General features: G+C 39.7%; 1 protein-coding gene across 4 annotated transcripts in view; it reads left to right on the top strand.

The window, feature by feature from the left end:
- bcas3 (BCAS3 microtubule associated cell migration factor) overlaps positions 1 to 23,020 on the top strand; it is a 363,412-nt gene that overhangs the window by 259,835 nt on the left and 80,557 nt on the right. The window contains exon 23 of one of the 4 annotated variants that reach the window (XM_079676537.1): positions 1,528 to 1,796. The exons of the other annotated variants lie outside the window; for them this stretch is intronic. Coding sequence (XP_079532663.1) covers positions 1,528 to 1,586 — 59 coding nt within the window. The 3' untranslated portion in view covers positions 1,587 to 1,796. Of the gene's footprint in view, positions 1 to 1,527; positions 1,797 to 23,020 lie in introns of those variants that run through there. 4 annotated transcript variants of the gene reach the window in all.

Raw genomic sequence — 23,020 nt, forward strand, 5'->3', positions numbered from 1 at the left:
ACACACAGACACATTTCTATATGTCGTCAAATTTCTCACGCTTTTTTCTGTCCTTTCCGCTTGCTTCTCTTCCTCCTCCACAACCTCCTTTTTCCCCCTTGTTTTTCTAGTTGCAGGGAAAGTATTGATCGGCCTCTTCCCAAAGTTATTTTTAATCAAAGATAAACAAGGATTCCACATTTCCTTGGGAGATGTGGGGTTGCCCGAAGTGTCTTGCTCTTTCTTACAGTTTTTTTAAGCTCGAGGGAGGCGTCGAATGAAGAAAGAGATGTGAGTGCGAGGGCTGAATTGCATAAGGGGGGTGGGGTGCGGCGGGTGTTTAGAGAATAACACAAGTGCCACCAGTGAGTGGGAGACGTGGGAAGTCCGGCTTTAGTCTCAGTCAGTAGTAGCACATCCTATTATTATCCCAAACTGTGCGACAACGCTGACCAGAAGAGACCCTAAACACACACACACACAGTCAGAGTTCTCCCCTCTCTCACACAGACACAGGCCAAGCCATTCCCAAGTCTTATTTCTTCTGGACTTTATGGGAACACTTAAATTTAGCCCTGGCAGGGAGTGCAGGCATAATAATCAAAGCTCTTGTCACCAGGCTCCCAGTGCTAGGTGGTCTGGCTGCTCCGGAGGGAAACTCTCACCCAGTGGAAGACGTTTCCTTTTTTGCACATTGGCACATTAAGGATCTATAATTATTTTGTTCCTAATGTCTTCAGCCCATGCCCACACTAGTATAATTGACACCTCTGAAACCCACTAATAAAAGCACAGAAATGGAAATGGCTTAACTAGTGCTGGGTTGAGTTGGGATAGTTTTAGAATGCGGCCACATTTCTCCACTTGTAGTGTGAAGAACTTCATGGGAATTAGTTATTTATTTTATTTAATGTATGACGTTGAACTAATCAACTGTAGTAAGATCAAGCTTTTGATTTCCAAACAATACCAATGTCTTTCTATTCAGTGGCAGCTTCTTCAACATAAAGCTAAAACTAAAATGAACACAACATGAAAAGTGGTTAGGCTTAAGGCCTATATTAATTAGACCTGATATTGGTATTGAGGACTCTTCATTTGTCAAATCAAAAACAATCCTATTTGACGGATTAATGATCCAATCAGTGTGAAAAGCTCACTGCCAAATCCAACTCAAATGACACCAACTTTAAAAATCTCCACCAAGCTCCATACCTGGTGCATGTGTGGGTTTATATGAGTTCATCCAATGCAATTTCAATGTTATTCACAGCATGAAAGCCCCCATGAGGTCAAAGGTGATTAGGCGCTAAGGAGGTCTTTGACACTTGACACACACGGTGGCTCCCCACAGAGAGAAACTGTCACCACCTGGAGTGGACGACTAATTTGCCTATGATTTGTGTAATACACTCATCTTGTTTTTTGCTAGTGTGTTCATGAGAATTCTTTGTGATGCAATTTGTTTGGCAAGCCCATCTCTAATATCTGCTCTCTCTTTCTCTTTTCCATGCTCTTCATTTGGTGCCATCCAATGGATCCTAACAGGTCAGTTTTTTTTATGTCTACCTGTGCTAAGTAGCTTTTTATGTGTTACCAATGTTTGATCTGGCCCATTTTAATAGAGTGCAATTTAGGCTTAAAAAGTACGCTTGATCACCCAAACTACTAAACACAGAGTCATTTGCAGAATTAAGAATTCTGCTGCCACTTAACCTCAATGAACAATTGTATTGTGCCCAAACCACTGAAAACTGTTTTGTAACCATCTCTTTGTTCCTAAGGATAATCCGCCAAAATCCTTGGTGTCAGTTTTCACTCTTTTTCTTCTTTTATTTTACAACTCTTCAAAATGAAAAAAACTGGCAAAGAGGTCTGGTTAAAATCCCCATGAAATGGAGAGGTGAAGAGGTTGCCATTTAAGTGTATCTTTATAAGTGACCTCCTTCTTCACGAGTGTAAATAGAAATGTACAGCCAATAAAACATCATACACATTTGCGATCAGTCCTGTCCCTGCACCACAATTTTCAAATAAAACTTAAAGCATTTCTCACCATAACTCATTAGCTGACATTCTAGAATTGCCCCGACATCATGTTTAGGAAGAAAATACTCCAATATTATTTTATATTTTATCTCCATTCCATGTAACTTCAACATGCCGGAAATGCAAAGTATATATTATGGAAATAAGATAGTGTTAGTTTTCGAAGAAACAAAATTCCAAGAAAAAAATACAGTGGACTTGACCTCACCAACCTTAACACTTTATTGAAAAGCCATGTTCTTTATGAGGATTGCCATTAGCAATATCATTGGCTATTCTTCCTGGGGTCCAAACAGAAACGAGTTAACACACATTACATACTATATTCACATAGCACAAAAAACACCATATTTTGTTTGCAACTTTATTGGAGAGACATACTGTAGTTGAAAGGGGGAGGGAGTGGGGAAGACATGGCAAATGGTCCCGAGGTCGGATTTGAACGCGGTTTTCTCCGCAGTGCTAGCTCTACCAAGTGAGCCATACAGCATACCAGACATCCATAAATGTAATTGTTGCCACAGACAGCTTTGGTCAAACACAGAGTTGTATAAATCATGTTAGTAAGTCACCACGTCCCTGTGCCGGTGATGTCATTCCTGAATAACTTCCCACAACATGAGCAGGGTTGCGTGTTCTTGGCCAAGCTTTATTACTCTATCTGTCACTGCCAGCATTTTAGGTTTTTTCACACTCCCAAGGTGAAGAGGAATGAATGATGGCCGACAGACTCAGCTTTCCTTATTCCCTCTATTTGGTCAGAAAGTCGGGAGGATAAGGGGAAGTTATGCTGCTCATCAATCCTTACACAGAGAGAGAGCATTCTGAGGAAGTGAAGGTGTAGGAGGCTTGGTCTAGCCAAGGGGAGTCCCCGCAGGAATACACACACACACACACACACACACACATATATGCACAGAGGAAGAATAACACTCATATATCTGGCATGTCAACAATTGGCCTCTGTTTGCTCAGCGCTGACACCAGCACAGCGGAACTGCTACTGGAGTTTCTCATCACGCTTGTTTTTCCATTTGTGTGTCTGTCAGTAGTTGCAGAAATGATTGCTTGAATAGTATGTGTGTTGGCCTTCTTTTACAATTGGTATTTGTTTTTGCATGAGTGCACCCTTTTAATGTACTGTATGTTTGAATATGTGTTGTTTGCTATTAGCCAGACTGACCAACACAACTGCAACAAAACTCCTGAGGTACTGTTAAATGTTAGAGTCGTGATGACGTATTTTTGTAGTACAAGCATTGCATGGGCTCCTCGCATGGGCTCCTCGCATGGGCTCCTAGCATGGGCTCCTTGCATGGGTGCGATGGGATTTTTCCATTGGATTTTTGAATATTGCAGAAAATAGGCTTGTTGGCCAAAAAACCCTTGAGAATGATTCCACCTTTGTTCAGCAGGATAATCTCCAGATGTTAACCCTACTTTTAAGATTTTGGAAGCATGAATGCAACAGAAGTAAAAAGCTAAGGTTAGGCTAAAGACAAATTGTCACATGACTACCTTGATTAACACTTAGAACCTTCGGACATTCACCAGTGGGGTATTTACTGACATATTTTATGTTGTAGAACAAAACTTGAAAATCTTTTCATTTTAAAAATATATATATATTTGTACTTTTAGTTTGAGGCAAGTGAACCAGAAGTGAACTTATTTCTGGGGAAGGGACTCTAGCTCTCTGTGTAGGTTGTGTTGTCTAACGTTTAAATACATTTCAATATTCAAACAACTTTTTCAAGAATTGTATTTTAAAGATTAGCTACAGTTTTACCTTTGAGAATTGGAAATCAATGTTTTAATTGTTATGTTATGAACTACCACACTTAAAAATGTGATTTAGTCCTGTTATAATACTTAAGATATGTATGCAATAAGAGTAAGAATAGGGTGCTTTTTAATAAGGTGCTTTTTACGTGCAATAGGGAGTCAAATGTACTTTCAAAGTCAATTGAAGAACATTTGAAGTTCCTTTAGTCAGAAACCCTTTTAACTCTAGAGTCTGCTGAAAAATATACTCTAAATAAATCGTATCTGAACCTTTAGGATGGATTGTTTTTTTATTTGATACAGAAATGTGTGTTGTCACCAAGATGAATTTAAACTTGTTATCCTTTGTTGAATCTTACTTACTTTCAGGTCAAAAAATGTAAATCCAATAATAGTTTATGACTTAATTTCCATCAATTCATCAGCATTTGTAAAGGTCAAAAACGACTTGTTTAACATCCGCAAGTAAAAATGACTTCTACCTTTTTTACATTTACCTCACCACAACTGTACATGATTAAAGTTAAACTTCTAGCCTTAACTTTTACCCATCTTTCAATTTGGTTTCCTTTTATAAAGAACATAACAACCTTACAAAACTGCTAGCACGGCTTTAGACTGTAGTCGTCTCTCCTCTGTGTGGAGAGATCACCTCCGTGAGTAATGCTCCTCTTCTGTCTCTTTCTTTCTGACTGGACTTTTGCCCACTTCTCCTCTGTAGGGATTTCCTAAACTAAAGATTCAAAGATTGGATTTAAATGTACTTAAGGGAGTCGAGGTCACCTTTTTTGACAGATGAGGTGGAAAAGGCCTGCATGTTTTTTTATTCCTGAGAAGTATTTTACACTATTACGTTTTTTGCATGAAAACTTTGCCTGTAGTTTGTGGAGGGCCTTTTTTCTGCGCAGTGCAATGAATACTTAGTTTGAAGTCTTGCAATGTCATCCCCACAAAGGCTGTGAAGAGGGGCTCCACTCAAAGTTATTGCCCTCAGCAAAAGAAATCACTTAGCTTCATGTTTGATCTTTCTTATGAAATATGCCGTCGGACAGCGTTTCATATAATCCCTTACTGTTCATGGCCGACGGCGGGCCTTTTGACAGCCGTAAATTACAAAATGGCCGACCGAAGCAGAGGAGCCATAAAAAAAAAGGAAGAAAAAGGAAAGGATGGCAAAAACACACTTTGGTAACCTAGCATCGCCCCCACTCCTGCTCCAGCTCCCCATGGGATCAAACAAGAGGGAGGATCTGGACGTAAATCATTTCCTTCAAGTGGTGAACTCTCAGGGCCGGCAGAATGAGTCAGACGTGTGTGTGTTCATATCAAGTGGAGGCATCGCAGCAACACTTTGCCAGAAAGCCTGGCTGCTTTTCTCTCACACTCTTCCTCAAACGCTGGAAAATGTTGGACTTTGAAGTCCTGATAAGGCAAATTCATCACATTCTCTCTGCTGCTGCTGAAGCTGAATGAAGTTAAGTCTGCTGATATTTATTGAGAGGTACCACAAGTCCAAAGGGGGCGAAAACACTTTCATCCTATCAAAGAAAAAGTTAGTTACACTTTTACCACATTTCATCAAATGCTTCTATTGGTTTACATTAATAGATTAGCTAGTGGTATATATAACATAAATCTACTTCTATAAAAAATATTTTTTTCCTCACTTTTCCTCAAATGACAGCTCATGGTTTGAGAGACATTTTTAATAATGTAATTATTTAATGTAATTACTGTTGCAACTTTTTAAACTAATTATCTACAATAAATAATTAATACAAAACTCAACTTAGTTTAAATGATTAATTACAAACTATTTTACTAATATTTCACCATAACTAACTGAAACGAAGGACCTCAGCTTAAACTTCAAATGTCGTACAATATTCAACATACAACATTTTTTTTAGAGTTGTTTTTTTTTTTAAGCTTGCACGGTAATATTCAGAGTAAATCAGCACAGTTTATTTGTCTTTAAAAAAACGTTTCTAAGACCTTGAGTCAAGATATATTCATTTCTTTATAAAGATACCCTTTTGAGGTAAAGAGAATAAGATTTTTCAAGAGACAATTCCCACTCCTAAAACCCCCTTGTCACCTGTGGCTTTAAAACTCAGTCAGTGAAACATCTTGACCAAAGAGTTGATTTAGAAGTCCGCTTCAGGATGTTACAGAGATCCCCACCCCATGTCTGCGTTTCACTACACCTAACATCACCGCCTGCCACCATGTTCTTTTCTCAGGGTGAGAATTGAACTTGCGACATTTATAGCCATGCTCTGATATTATTTATTTAGTGTGTTCACCCTCCTTTGACAAAGCCCCTGTTTTTCTTTGACATCTTCTCCCAGCTCTCCTGTCGGTCTTATTAAATTCCTTTGTGTGGGTGTGTGTAAATGTGTGTTTGGCGTGAGTAAGACTATAGCCTGTCCTTGCATGTGATTGAACTGACTAGTGTGTGTGTGTGTGTGTGTGTGTGTGTGTGTGTGTGTGTGTGTGTGTGTGTGTGTGTGTGTGTGTGTGTGTGTGTGTGTGTGTGTGTGTGTGTGTGTGTGTGTGTGTGTGTGTGTGTGTGTGTGTGTGTGTGTGTGTGTGTGTGTGTGTGTGTGTGTGTGTGAATTGCATTGTGTCTTCTTGCTTACTTGCATGTGTGTACGTGTTTCTGGTTTGAGGATGTTGTGAGCACTGGGTGAGAAGAAGCAGAGCCTTGATCTGCTTTGCATCACACTGAGCTGCCCAGACCTGACTTCACACACACACACACACACACACACACACACACACACACACACACACACACACACACACACACACACACACACGCACACACACACACACACACGCACACACACACGCACCTATCCACACAGTGGATTAAAGCAGCCAATAGCTAAACAGGAGCATTCTTCACAAGAAGGCCGAAACATGACTAAACCTCACGTGGTGCACATGTAGAACACAAAAACGGCACCTCGCTACAAATAGACTTCATATAATGATGTTTTGTAATCTGTGATAATCCTAAAAACAAATTCATATCTGCAACATTGTCACGCTGCAGGGTTTTGCATTTACTGTCCTGTACACATAGCAGCTTTGAAGTTTCCCTGTTCCATACACAGTGTTCCAAGAAATAAGTTACTTATTTACTGTAAGTAGGAGTAGCCATTCTTAAGTGTAAAAAATGCTCTGTTCTCATAAAGGTCCTGATTTAAAAAACAAATGAAATTAAAAGAATATTAATCAGTAAAATATACTCTATGTAGGAAAAGTACTAAGTATGCTCTATAGACCATTTCAGAATCATATATTAAATTACTGGATTATTGATGCATTAATGCGTCCATCAGTGCTGGTAAAGGTGGAGCTCATTTGTATTACTTTGTAAACTGCTACCTGATATCTTAACCAATGATTAAATGTCAATGCTAATAATTAGTTGATTTATATTTTGTATTAGCTATAATCTGAGTCTGTTTTCAGATAAATATAGTGGAGTAAAAAGTACAATATTGACTTCTAAAATGTAGTTGCGTAGAAGTATAAAGAAGCATACAATGAAAATAGTCAAGTAAAGTCTTGCACAGATCTTGTAATTTAATTTAGGTAGAATCATTAGAAAATGTAGTTGAGCATAAAAGATAAAGGAGCTACTTACAGCTATGTAAAACAAGGACGAAGAAGCAGATGTTACAAGAAAAGTTTGATAGGCAATGGTATTTCAAAGGCATAGTTTTATTCACATTAGGAACTTTACAAATGACAAATGTTTACAAAATGAGAAAGTAGGTATATCTATTTGATTAATTGCATCATGTCATATGGCACTGCTAGCGTTCATCCTATGGGAACTCTCCAGTACACAGGAACTGATGCTCGCTTTCTTACAACTTGCACTCCATTTTGATCTCGAACACAGAATTACAGTCGATGGAAATAAAACCGAATTGTCTCTGAAAATCACCCTAAAACATTTTCTCAAGAACAAACCACAAACGCATAGCACACATCAACTATTTTTCATTTGTTGTTGAAAGAAGAAGTAGAAGATGACCCTTTGATGAAATTCAGTTGTTCACTCTTTTTGTAGAATTTACACAGTACAGTACAAACAGACACCTGCATAGGAATACAGAAATGCACAAACACATACATGTTCCTATATAGAGTTGCAAGGGGCTGCCAGGTTTGTCCGGTGTCAGGTTTAGTGATTATTCATTGACTTTGAAAATATCCATTTATTGAACTTTAAAACAAATACAAATAATAATTTGAACTTTTTAACAGTTGATTACCCTGAACGTATAATTCAACTGAAAAACCAATACAAAAATATATGATACATTTATATTTACATTTAAATAAATAATATCAAAATAATAAATACCAATAAACAAGATCAACAAATATTTTGGAGTGCACTTCAACAAGCTACTAAACATATATAAATATGATAAATACAAATAAATTAGACTAAAGTAAATTAGACCTAGCAAAGCAAAATAATCGTTTTTTTCGATTATGTTGTTTTCGTAAATGTGGCAGGCCAACATCGTAATTGTGATGAAAATATGATTAATTGCACAGCCCTAGTTTAGTGCCTTACTCAATGACTCCTTGGCCCTGTAGGTGAATTGGACTGAACACCTCTCCAGCTAATAGTCCACACTCACTCGTATTTGTTCTGGTCCAATCAAGACTTGAACCAGCAACCCTTCAGTTCCTAAGCCAAGCCCCTACAGAGCTACTGCCGCCACTGGATTCCGCATCTGACCCATCCTCGTATAAGGAGCAGTGGGCCGCATTATGTTCAGAGGCTGGGGAGCGGTTTAGGGGTCGGTGCCTTGCTGCCTGGCACCTGGGCAGTACTTGTCGTTGCATTTGAACCAAAGACCCTCCGGTTCCAAAGCCAAATCCCTTTGAACTGAGTCACTTCAGCCCTAAAAGAGAGATATACCCTCCACAAACAGGTTGCTATATTGGGAGATTCCATACCTATTATAAAAAAAGTTTCATAGTAAGAAAGTATGCAAAATTAAGATTAATTTACATCCAAATGGTGTTGAATGAAAGAGGTTTCAAATAATTAAGGACTTAAATACGGTACTGTATGTTTGACTGGATTTTCAACACTGTCACACTCTTTTTGTGTTCAGAACATCTAATTAAATATACATTTTAACACTTTTTGTATACATTAGCAAACAGTAGAAAGTACATAATAAGGGTTGTAAGGACTTTATGTCTGTGGTCGAAAGCTTAATGAAGTCACATGTGATACAGCGTCGCTCAACACTACACATCAATGTCATTACCACAGCCAGGGTGACATCCTGTAATAAACATGTCATTGCAAGCTTTATATACTGCTCCACATACCACTGACTGTATTTGGAGTAGTAAGACTAGCTGTAATACTCAAACACTTATAGCCATGATCACATAATGAGCAGTTTCATTTTTGCTCCAATTTACATGTGAGTAAGACATACAGTATAAATGCCACTTGCATACGACTGTTTGTTCATCCTAAATAAAAGTGTGTAGCTACAGGGCAAAGAACTCATATAAAAAGGGTCCTTATCGGTGGTGTCAGAGCAAGTATTCTTCATTTAATCCAATACGGTTTTAGTGACATCAACAATTACGGTTTGAACGATTTTACCAATAGAAAGCAGCAATACTTAGTTTCTATTTTTGTTTGTTTAACACTCTAAATCAGCAATAATGAAATACTCATAAGTCCTCATAAATATCTTTATGCAACTCACCAAGAGGCAAACTTACTATTAACCTTGTTGTGGATTTTGTATACATGGTAAATACGTTTTTCAATATTTTATGTTGGCACTTTTATATTTTCTACCTTATACTGCAACTGCTGCACAACAAGTTCCCTCTGGTTATATAAAGTTCGAGCTTATCTTACCTTAAAAGTGAAAAATCTTTTAAAATAACATTTATATTAAAAAAATCTTAACCTATAACTTTTAGAAATATTATTATATTATGGTCTAGACTTATCAAATTCTTCCACTTCTGTTGAGTTTCGCCTGAAAAATAACGTGGCGATGATGGTCAAATACATGCATGAACATGATTCCGGTGTCAACTCGGTCTATAGAAGCTGATGAAGACGCATGGAGTGTGTGTGGGAAATAGAGTCATCAAACTATAGAAAGGCAGGGTGCTGAGAGCTGAGGCCCGCCCTCTCTCAGCAGAATGAGGCTGATGTGTGTTCCCATGCCAGTATTTCAGTATATGTGCTCACGCTTGTTTGCAGATGAGGGGCGTTAAATTGTCAGACCCTTTTCACCCTCACGTGTCATAAGTCCTGTATAGCTCACTGATCCACTCAAGCTGTTTCGCCTCACCCTGTTCTTCACGAAAGGGTGCTAGCGGCAGTGGTGGAAAGTTACCAAGTACATTTAAATGTGTTGTACAATTAAAAAATTTATTGTGTGCTCATATTCCACTAAATGTATTTAAGTTTAGTTACTTTGCAGATTTGGATTAATGGTTTGAAATATAATCAAGTCTTAAATCAGACGTTAGTTCCACCTGGAGTAAATTCACAAGCTACCCTGCAGTATACAACGTCATTCAAATTCAAACTAGCTGCAACTTCACCAGCTTTGAGAACACTTTAATGATCAATCATTATAAAACATATCATATGTATTATTCTGAAATGGACCAATCTGCAGAATAAGTACTTTTACTTTTGGTACTTTAAATACATTTTCATGCTAACACTTTTGTACTTTTACTTGAGTAAAATTTTGAATACAGGACTTTTACTTGTAACAGAGTATTCTTACACTCTGGTACTTCAACTTTTACTGAAGTACAAGATCTGAGTACTTCTCCCACCTCTGGCTAGCGATGTCACTAGCGTAGCAGTCCCCGTTTATGTTCGCTTTATTTAGTCTCTTGTTAGCTTGTTATGCCTTTTTAGTGTGTTAACAGAGCGTGGATATCCCCACATCTGTTTGCACCCTCCCATCCACCCCCACACTCTTATTCCCACCGCTAGTTGCCCCCAGCATGCCCCCCGCTCCACCGCTGAACTCATCAGCCTGGCGAGCCCAGGAGTGCAGGGTCCCAGAGGAGGTGCGGGCTCTGCTCATCCAACCAGCTTAGGAGGGTAAGGATTGGGTTCAGGCGACAGGTGCCAGAGGGACCGGCCAGTCCCCTCGCAACACACAGACACACACATTCACACACACACACAGAAATACATACACACTGAATCTGGCCGTGCCTTAATCCCCAGCCAGCTGTTGCAGTTGCTAGCCCAATCAGTCTAAAGTGTTGAGCGCTGGGGAAGCTCGTCGATGTGTGTGTGTGTGTGTGTGTGTGTGTGTGTGTGTGTGTGTGTGTGTGTGTGTGTGTGTGTGTGTGTGTGTGTGTGTGTGTGTGTGTGTGTGTGTGTGTGTGTGTGTGTGTGTGTGTGTGTGTGTGTGTGTGTGTGTGTGTGTGTGTGTGTGTGTGTGTGTGTGTGTGTGTGTGTGTGTGTGTCATAGGGAGGTGTCGGGAGCCGGGGGGGGTGGTGGGTCAGGTAGCCGCCACGCATGCCAGTCATCCTCACAGTCCGGGAACCAGACCCCCGTCCCCCCCGATGATGGCCCGGGCGCCCCAGCCTGATAGATTTGTAACACATGTTCCCCAGGCACTGTCAGCATGCACTCACACACACACACACACACACACACACACACACACACACACACACACACACACACACAAACACACACACACACACACACACACACACACACACCAATAATACACTCTCATTCATTATCTTCATGGTCTCAGATAGGCCCAATCCTATCACAGTCCACCCCAAAGGCCAGAAGAGGTGAGATGGGGCAGACACTCGCTGTCCTCACCCACCCCCCTCCCCTCTTGCAGTTTCAGCCGGCCCATCCCTGTATGACCCTATGGACACGGGCTAATCCATCAGGAGCAGGGGCGGGGGTGTTTTGGTAAGGGTTATGGAGGGCGCTGCGTCTGCTGTCAGGGTGTATCGCTGCCAGTTCATGGCTCATGTCATCGCTGGGCTTTTTCAACATCCAGCAGATTATTGCTGGACGGTGCTGAGGTTATCCCCAAACACTCACAAAACCAGAAGCAAAAAATGCCCGGGCCTGTGTGTGACACGCAGGCTAATATTGCTGAAATATAATAAAATCCTTTAAATGGTTATCATATGAGTTTTCATTCCTAATTGCCCTTCTTTAATTGTAGTTGTACCAAACAGAGTTCCCTCTCTGAAGAAGTCAACAAGTAAAAGTTGAATGACTTTGTTTGTTAGTTTCCAAGGGCGACATAAGAGACAGCTTCAGGCCATGTCAGCTGATTTGTCTTTATTAGATTAATAGAAAATGTGTTTCGAATTTGTATTAATTGCCACAAACCAATTGCCAGGGAGTGTTTCAGAACAGAAGCACAATTCATACCAAAGTCTGAGCACAAGAATATAATTAAAATGACACCCAACTTTGTCCATTAGGGAATAAAAGCCACACTGAAAAAGTTGTGATTAATATATATTTTGGGATATATATTTATATCTTTATATAAGTTGGGAGTCACAGTCTAGTAGTCTACTGTACATCACATTAGTTGAACAATTGAACCATGAGATGCCTAATAACTAATTTACCAAATGTAAGGATTGGAAATTCATTCAATGGTGATTATTGTGTCAAAATACAGGTTTTTTTTTCATATATCTTTTCAATTTCCAAATAAGGATAATGGTTTGGCAAAAGTTTCACAGCTTTCACAGTATTTCTCCAATTATCCCAAGTATGTCTATGTTGGCAAGTTGCTTAACATATAACCCGCATGCACACTCATTGGACCAAAAAATAATTATATATCACGGTATCAGACACTTCATTTGACTGACAGAATGAGTTTAACGTGCAGTTTAAAACACCACATTAAGGAGCTCTTAACAAAACAGATGGAGACAAACACCGCAGCCCCAAAGATGGAGATGATAAACACAAAATCAAGGATCTAGCAGATTACCAGAAGAAGCTGATAACCCACCCAAACTAATTTTATCAGCCTGGCTCTCAGGGGAGTGTAATTAAAGTGCTATTTTGGAGGCTTTACTTCCTTCCTTCCTTCCTTCCTTCCTTCCTTCGTGACAAAAATACAGCCTCTTTCCTTTAGCATACACTACGGCTGTAATATATATGATGTGTGTGTCAGGAAGGCACATGCAAGTCTTATGATGAATCATACAGTATAACGCGTATACATTTCATGTCAAACATGATCACAAGATGAAAAGCTGTGACACTCGAAACAATTTACACGGACCATATCGAAACCATTTTTACAATAAGTGCAGTTCAGTGTATGAAGTGTAGAAAAAGTGAGTAGTTAGAGGTAAATCCCTTTGATTTGTTTTATTTCCCAGGAAAAGCAGAGTGCCAGTTGAATGGTCCTTTCTGTACTGGTGTCAGTGAAAAGCAAATGCAAGTCTTATGAGGATGATTCACATAATTTGATGATTCCATAATGTCGTTAGTCTATTATGTGATCACAAGATGAAACTCCGCGCTTCATCACCAGTTCATATGGACCATTTCCACACATCATGCTGTGTATGAATATGCTATCTGTTAAAAGCCACATCAATAAGATGTGTTAATATGATCCGGTCTGCAGTCACAGTCTATGCATTACCCACAGACTCCTTTCTCCCCTGATAGTGTTTACTATAAAAGAAGTATGCAAAGTAAGCTCATATCAATATTGGAAGTTGTTCAAATTTCACATTGACTTTTTTCTGGATGTACCCAGGGGAATGGTGATGACTTAACTAGCCCCCTTACAGAAGCAGGAGTAGATCCAGTATCATTGCTTTTAGCCCATATGGCCAGTTTCCATATAATCAATGCTGCTTGACAATCAGAAGCAATTAGCCAAAGAAAATGTTGAAAGATGAGTACAATATGTTTCTCCCAGGAGTGAATTATTGTCTTGATGGAAAAACCTCTGGAACAATGATGTTGACCATCATAAAGCAAGAACAGCTTATTAAAGGGGCCCTTTTATTCTCATTTTCAGCTTTCATATTTGTTTTCTTGCTACTGTCACATGTATCAATGCTTTAATGTTCAGAAAGCTCTGTATTTTTCTCATACTGCCTGTGCTGCAGCCCCTCTGTTCACCCTCTGTCTGAAACCAGAGGCCAGTCTGCTCTGATTGGTTAGCTGGCCGGCTCTGATGTGATTGGTCAACCACTTAGAGATGTTCCGCACCTTAGCCTATCACGTACAATGTGTTGGAGGGCTAGCCAATAGAAGCACAAGTGTTAAATAGTCATGTGACTATGTTGCGGAAGTAAACAAAGGAGTCCAGTTGAGGCGATACAGGCAGGGGAGGGTGGGTGGTGTGGGAGAACCCCCCCCCCCCCTGGAGGGAATTTACAGACTTTAGCCTTTGCAGACCTTTTACAGGCACAAAAACCCATATAATACTCTTCAGGAAAGGGAGAACCACAAAAGGCATATTCGGACCCCTTTAAGTTAAACCCCACGGGCAGGGGCAAAACGCAACATCTTGCAAGAAACAGCGTCTGAGGACTTCTTAACATTTAATAAACTATGAATGTGTCATACTCACTTAATGGGAAGCTTTCAGACAATATTAACCATGTTTAGCTAAACGAAACACAAGGGTCATAACAAAGGCTCGGAATTAGCCCTGAGCGAAAAAATGCTAACGCAATTAGCACAGAACTCAAGGTAAAATACCCTTATTACTTATCGGATCTGCACAAACAAGATATCGATTAGCAAGCTTAGATTCCACAGACATATAAGTATAATCACTGAGCGATCAGAACTCGCGACAGTGGAAGCGAAAACAGACATCACAACACGTAGCTTCACGGAGGAAACACGGAGAGAAATTCTTACCTTAGCTGTTGTTCTGATCAAAAGTTGTGTTCAATGGCATTAAAATGATAAAAACGCTGCTGAAGGTTAATCCATAGGTTAATCCAATTTGTCTGTGTCACTTTGAAATGATTACTGATAATCCATCTTCATATTTATGTCATCAACGAGAGTGTATGACAGCTTCCGGTTTTGGGCATTCTGGCTACGCATCACTCATTCACCAATGGGTAATGTTAAGATGGATTTTAGGGACTTCCCCTCGATTCTATTGGCTCTAACGGTTAAAAAGAGGTGTCAATCATCAAAATCGACCAAGGGGGGCCATGAATATGGAAAATGCACCCAAATGACCCCAGACGAGGTTTTTTTTTTCTAAATCTCTCTAAAAAGGTAAAATGTCACTTGTTTTGCATCAATCTTGATGCAGGGTACTTATTATATGTTATAGTTTGGATTCCTAAAGCTTGTAGTCTACTATCCCATCATTCAAGGGTAGTGCTGTGTACCTGGACTCACATTCAGGTTCAGGTCCGGACTCAAGTCCAGAGGTTCAGGTTCAGGTCCGGACTTATAAGTCCGGACTTGTGTCAAGTTGTGTGAGTAACTAAAGTAAACTTATTGTGAGCTAATTATCAATTGAAAATAAACTCATAATCAACTCAAATTGAAACTAGTCAGGTTTATTGTGCCCCCTTCCAACTTGTGTCTACACCATGTCTTTTCTAGAACTCTACATGTGTTACTAACTACACAACACAACTACATACATAGTGATGTACATACAATACTCAATATGCAAGAGTACAAGTCTATGTGTTCTTGTTCAAGAACAACAGCATATTGACATTGTCTGGGTGAAGTGTTGCTCTTTCGGCAGACACTATATCACCATACATACAAAGGAGTTAGCTTAGCAACACTACCAAATATGGCAACCAGCATCCCACGCTGTCAGTGTCCACTATGTCTAAGCCAGCTTCCCTTGACGTCACACAGATCTCGCGAGCAGTTGCGATATTTTGCGAGACTTCGTGAGTTCAGTAATGGCCGCCATATCAGAAGCCAAAACAATGTTTTTCGTCTTTTCTCAGTGCAAATTTCTCGATCTATGGAAGGTTTTAGATGGTTTAGAACAAAAAGGAGAATATACGTAAGTACCGGTTCCTGACGTTCCGGTTTTAACCGGACTTGAACCGAAACTTTTTACAAGTCCAGTACCGGTTCGGCGTACCGGTACGCAGCACTATTCAAGGGTGGTTTTCACTATAAGTAATGTTTTTTATTTGGACGGGCGCTATCATTCACATTTTTTTAGTATGTTCAATCTGAATTTACTTTAAAATAAAAACATCTATATTGATTCTGACTCTTCTACCTCCAACTCACAGGTTTATCATTGTTTTGAGAAAAAAGATTTTTAATTTACCCCTTTTAGAAGGGAAGATATAGTCAATTGTTCTGGGAATGCCTTTTTGGAGCCTGAGGCCTGAAAAACAGGCTCGGGCTCAACTGGTTTTAAGGAAGGTTTAGGTTTTGTAACAATATTACATTTTTTATATATATCTGAAACATCAATATTGGCCGTCTATCATTTTAAATGAATATATTGGTGCAAACCCAATGTTTTGTCCTTTGTATTATGTTAAAGGAAAAGAAAATGAACACAAGGACAATTTCAAGTGGTTCAAAAGGTCCATGAAATGTGGTGCTAAATAACTAAATTACGTTAGGGTTAGGGTAAATTACTCAATAACTGGATCCTTTTCATTCTTTAAAGAAATGTTGACGTCCTTTGATACTGCTGGCAGCAAGCTAGCTGCCTGTTTAGAGTTTAGGATTAGAGCCCTTTGGTCCTGTATCCACATTAGGGTTGTCCCGAATACCATTTTCGGGCTCCGGATATTCGGTAGTAATCAGCAGCAAATATTCGAATATTCGGTGCGGAGAGATTTGTATTTTTTTTTTTATAAAATCTTTTTTCAAAAACATATTAAAAAAAAAAAAAAAAAAAGGTTTCATAACACGCTCCGAATCCGAGACACCTGACAACACGCTGTTAAGCAGAAGCGCAGAAAGAGCATACTATTACGATTTATATTTATTTATTGTCTCAGTACTCGCTAACATTAAAACTAAATGTGTTCTCTGTAGGGTAACTGTAGGGTCTGCTGTATGGTTGAGGATGTTGATGGCTGGGATGCGTGGGGATGCACCTATGGACACAAGTTATTATTAAGCTGAGCTACTCAACTTTATGCCAATAATTGCCTTAGCCCCAGATGTTCCCACATTACTCCTATTATTTTCACTATTCGGATAAAATTAAAAAACTAATATAAAAAAACAATGCGGTTGCTTGCTTGCAACTATTTTCCAAGCAATGTAAGTGTACGTTTTTATCATGTGTAACGTTACTGTTTAAACGGCGGATAAAGCAGCTTCATCATGGCAACTTGACAACAGCTAAACTAAGCTAGGCTACTACTTACAGCATCCAGGTGACTTTTCAGAGTTGTTGTGCCACCGTGGTAGGCCAGTTTCTTATCGCATATTTGGCACATATTCTTCTTACCGTCGTCCAATTTAAAACGGTCCCACACAGCTGAAGTCTTCGGCATTTTGTGGGTGAAACGAGGTGAAGCAAGGTGAAGCGTGCCGTTTGCGTTCGTGACTGTGAGTGAACGCGATGTCAGGAGCACACGCTGAGATTGTATATATTTCCGCATTTTAACAGTGCAATTCAAAAGTATAAATATAGTATAAGAATATGGCAATTCGCCTTTATTAATAGCATACATTTAGAAAAAAAAAAAACGAATATCCGAATAATGAAATTGAAACCCGAATAGTTGGCCAACGAACGAATAGTCGAGTATTCGGGTACAGTCCTAATCCACATACTGTTTTTTTTTTGGCAAAAAGGTGCCTGTCAGGCACCGGGGTGAACCTAGTCAATCAATCAATCAATCAATGTTTATTTATATAGCCCAATATCACAAATTTTACATTTGTCTCAGTGGACTTCACAGTTTGTACAGAATATCAGTATGACAATTTGACACCCTCTGTCCTTAGACCCTCACATCGTACAAGGAAAAACTTCCAGAGAAAACCCACAGTTTAAAGGGAAAAATGGGAGAAACCTCAGGGAGAGCAACAGAGGAGGGATCCCTCTCCCAGGATGGACAGACGTGCAATAGATGCCGTGTGTAAATTGAAAAGATAATACATTTGCAACATATAGTCCAAATGTTTGGAAATGCATGTGTGTATAATAGGAAGATGAATCCACGAGGATATCCATCCAGGACTTATGATCCAGGACCACAGCCACGACTCAAGATCCAGGACTCGCGATCCATGACACAGGACCGCAGGATCATCCATGACTCCGGATCCCGGCGTATATAGACACCAAAAAGAAAGACATTTGGGGAAGCTAGGTTAATCGGAACATGAGAGTACACAGGTATAGACAGAGAGAAGGAAGAAGTAAGATGTCCCCCGACAAACTAAGCCTATATCAGCAAAACTAGGGGCTGAATCTAATCAGCCCTAACTATAAGCTTTATCAAAAAGGAAGGTCTTAAGCGCACTCTTAAAAACGGATAGGGTGTCTGCCGTCCGAACACAAACTGGAAGCTGATTCCACAAAAGTGGAGCTTGATAAGAAAAGGCTCTGGCTCCCATTGTACTTTTAGAGACTCTAGGAACAACCAACAACCCTGCATTCTTGGAACGCAATGCCCTAGTACGACAGTAGGGTATAATGGGTTCTTTAAGGTAAGATGGCGCCTGCCCATTAAGGGCTTTGTAGGCGAGAAGAAGAATTTTAAATTCTATCCTGTGTTCTATAGGGAGCCAGTGTAAGGCAGCCAGAACAGGAGTAATGTGGTCCCTTTTCCTAACTCTGGTTAGTACACGAGCTGCAGCATTTTGAATCAACTGAAGCGACTTGACTGACTTCTTTGTACACCCTGATAATAAGGAGTTACGATAATCCAGCCTTGAAGTAACAAATACATGGACTAGTTTCTCTGCATCGTTTTGAGGCAAGATATGCCTGATTTTTGCAATGTTACTTAGATGGAAGTAGGCGGTCCTTGAAATTGATTTTATGTGGGTATTAAAGGATAAATCCTGATCAAATATAACACCAAGATTCCTTACAGTATCACTGGAGGCCAAATTAATGCCATCCATAGTTAGTATATCTTTAGATAATTTGTTTCGTAGATTCTTCGGTCCAAGTACAATAACTTCAGTTTTGGTCGTGTTTAACATCAAAAAATGTAAGGTCATCCACGTTTTTAAGTCCTTGAGGCAGTCTTGAATTTTATTTAGATGATTAATTTCATCAGGCTTGATTGATAAATATAGTTGAGTATCATCCGCATAACAATTAAAGTTTACAGAATGATTCCTTATAATATTGCCTAACGGAAGCATATATAGTGTGAACAAAATAGGTCCAAGCACTGAGCCCTGTGGCACTCCATGGCTAACTTTGGTTTGCATGGAAGATTCATCGTTGACACGTACAAACTGAGAGCGTTCAGATAGATAGGACCTAAACCAGCCTAAAGCAGTTCCCTGTATGCCAACTAAGTGCTCTAGTCTTTGCAATAGGATATCATGGTCGATAGTATCAAATGCAGCACTAAGATCGAGCAAGACAAGAATAGAGACAAGTCCCTTGTCTGAGGCTATTAGAATGTCATTTGTGACTTTAACCAGAGCTGTCTCTGTGCTATGTTGTGTTCTAAAGCCAGACTGAAAATCTTCAAATAAATCATAGTTTTTTAAGTAATCACACAGCTGTTTTGCGACTGCCTTCTCAAGAATTTTTGAAAGGAACGGAAGATTAGAAATAGGTCTATAGTTGGCTAAAACCTCTGGATCGAGGTTGTGCTTTTTAAGAAGCGGTTTTATCACTGCTACTTTGAACGATTGTGGAACATAGCCTGATAATAAAGACATATTCATAATATTTAATAAAGAAGTGCTAATTAATGGAAAAACTTCTTTTAACAGCTTAGTTGGAATCGGGTCTAAGATACACGTTGACGGTTTAGAAGAGAGAATCATTGAATTTAATTGTTCAAGGTTTATGGCTGAAAAGCATTCTAGTTTACTATCTAGTGTAATATTAGAACTTACGTTTGCGGGAGCTGTTGATAATACTATACTGGTCAAAGGCAAGAGGTCATTGATTTTGTTTCTAAGAGTAACAATTTTATCGTTAAAAAAGCACATAAAATCATTACTACTGAGTGCTATGGGAATAGAAGGCTCAGTCGAGCTGTGGCTCTCTGTCAGCCTGGCTACAGTGCTGAAAATAAATCTTGCATTATTCTTATTCTCATCTATTAATGAAGAGTAGTAGGCTGCTCTCGCTTTACGCAGTGCTTTCTTATATTCATTGAGAATAATATGCCAAATTAAACGAGATTCTTCAAGTTTAGTGGAACGCCATATCCTTTCAAGTTGTCTCGACTTTTGCTTTATTTTGCGGGTTTCGGCATTATGCCATGGAGCTAATCTATGTTGTTTTATTTTCTTCTTTTTCAAAGGAGCAACAGAGTCTAATTTTATTCGCAGCGCATCTGTAGCACTATCAACAACATGATCAATTTGGGGTGGTGTACATTTTGTATAAGTTTCCTCCCCTACATGCAGACATGCTATCGAGTTAAGTATTGGTGGAATCTCTTCCTTAAATTTGGCTATAGCACTAACAGATAGGTTTCTGCTGCAGGAGCTTTTGACTAATGCTTTGTAGTCTAGTAACAGTACTTAAAAAGTTACTAAGAAATGGTCGGATAAAGCAGGATTATGCGGTTTGACTAATAGTTGCTCAATTTCAATACCATAAGTCAGAACAAGGTCGAGAGTGTGATTATAGCGGTGGGTTGGTTTATTTACACTGACAGAAACCAACAGAATCTAATATAGAGTTAAATGCAACAGTAAGGCTATTTTTATCATCGTCAACATGAATATTAAAGTCACCTACGATAATTACTTTATCTGTTTTAAGTACCAAAGCTGATAAAAACTCAGAGAATTCTGATAAGAATTCTGAATAAGGACCTGGTGCACGGTACACTGTAAGAAATAAGATTGGCTGCAAAGTTTTCCAGGTCGGATGCGTAAGACTAAAAACGAGGCTTTCAAAGGAGGTATAATTTAATTTTTGTTTAGTATTGATAAGTAAACTTGAGTCAAAGATTGCTGCAACTCCACCTCCTCGGCCCGTGCCTCGGGCAATATGAGTATTGATATGGCTGGGTGGAGTGGCCTCATTTATGCTGACATATTCTTCATGTCTCAACCAAGTTTCAGTGAGACAGCATATATCAATATTATAATCTGATATTAAATCATTTACCAATATTGCTTTAGATGCTAGAGATCTTATGTTTAAGAGACCACATTTAATCTTCCTGTTTTGTTGCACTGTAGTAGTTGTTAAATTTACTTTTATTAGGTTATTATGTATGACACCTCTATTAGGTTTTACCTTAAATTGTCCTTGGGCAGACACACACACCGTTAATATTGGGTATTTTACTGGGTTCGGGATTCCTATGGATGACTGCCTAGGAGAGAGCGCAGAGAAGACTGCGACTCTGCGACTCTGCCTCCTGGTCTCAACTCCAGTTTGGCATGGATTAAGTCCACAAAGCCCTGAAATGTTTGCCGATATGAGATTTGCACCTTCCAAAGTAGGATGAATGCCGTCTCTCTTAATCAGACCAGGTTTTCCCCAGAAGGCTGTCCAATTATTTACGAAGCCCACATTGTTTGCTGGGCACCACCAAGACAACCAGCGCTGAAATGATGACATGCGGCTATACATGTCATCATTGATCAGATTGGGGAGGGGACCAGAGAAGATTACGGTGTCCGACATTGTTTTAGCATAGCTACACACCGACGCCACATTAAGTTTAGTGCATTCTGATTGGCGTAAACGAACATCATTACCACCGACGTGAATAACAATCCTACTGTATTTACGTTTATTTTTAGCCAGCAGTCTAAGATGCGCTTCAACGTCGCCCGCTCTGGCCCCCGGAATGCATGTGACTGTGGAGGCTTCGGTCTCTAAATTCACGTGTCTCATAATAGAGCTACCAATAACCACAGTTGGCTTCTCAGCGGGTGTCTCGCTGAGTGGGGAATATCTGTTAGATACGTGAACGGGTTGGTGGGGACCTGCGGGTTTCACGTTATGCCCCTTCTGAACAGTCACCCAATCTCCTTGCTGCTCGGGAGTTGCCGGGGGACGGCTAAGAGGAGCTACCTTTTGCCGGTCCGCACCGGCTAGCATGGGCTTTACTGTAGCTGAGTTATTTTCTAAGATGCGGAGTTGGGCTTCTATGGCTATGATTCCCGCCTCCAACCTAACAACTATACTACATTTAACACATGTATCGGTACCAGTAAAGGAGGTAGGGAAGTAACCAAAGATGAGACAGTTAGAGCAGGAAATAGTACCCGAGGGTGGGGAAAGAGCCATGGCTTGCTATCAAGCTAAAGTAGCTACCGTTAGCAAACCCGAAAAGAGTGTAGGCAACTGTGGAGTTACAGTCGCTAAGAGAAGGAGAGTTGTGAGTGCTTAAGCTGTAGTAATGTGTGATTACAACGTCAGGCAGTTGCCGTGATCAAGAGTTTTAAAACGATCCATTAAGTTAAGATAATAAGCTATCAGCAACAGAACAGGCACACGGGATACCCGGAGAGGACAACAACAACCGGAAGTTACAACATGCTTACCGCAATAGTGGTCCGTCACAGTCCTAGTGTTTTTTTTATCCTTATCTTAGGGAGGCGTGTGGCGCAGTGGATAGAGCCTTGGTGTTGGGATGAGGGGGTCACAGGTTCAAACCCCACTGCTGTCTGCATGTTATTGTGTCCCTGGGCAAGACACTTCACCACAAATTGCTCCTGTGGGGATTGCCCACAGTATTGAGTGTGTAAGTCGCTTTGGATAACAGCGTCTAACAAGTAACATGTAATGTAATGTAATGTCTTATGTCGACAACTTATCACCGCTGTTGTTTTTGTCAGGCAATCCCCTATATTGGCGTTATGAGTCTACGATGTTACGGTTGAAGACCCTTGGTTACACTTTATACGTTAAAGTATATCCATTCATTTTTGTTTTTGATCACTTGTGGCTTAAGTCTTTAATGTTCAGTGTGTACTGTTAATAATATAATCATCATAAAAAAAGACATAAAGTTGACTATGCCATGACCAAACCCAAT

This window comes from Notothenia rossii (assembly GCF_949606895.1).
Source record: "Notothenia rossii genome assembly, chromosome: 4".
In the NCBI taxonomy this organism is placed as follows: domain Eukaryota; kingdom Metazoa; phylum Chordata; class Actinopteri; order Perciformes; family Nototheniidae; genus Notothenia; species Notothenia rossii.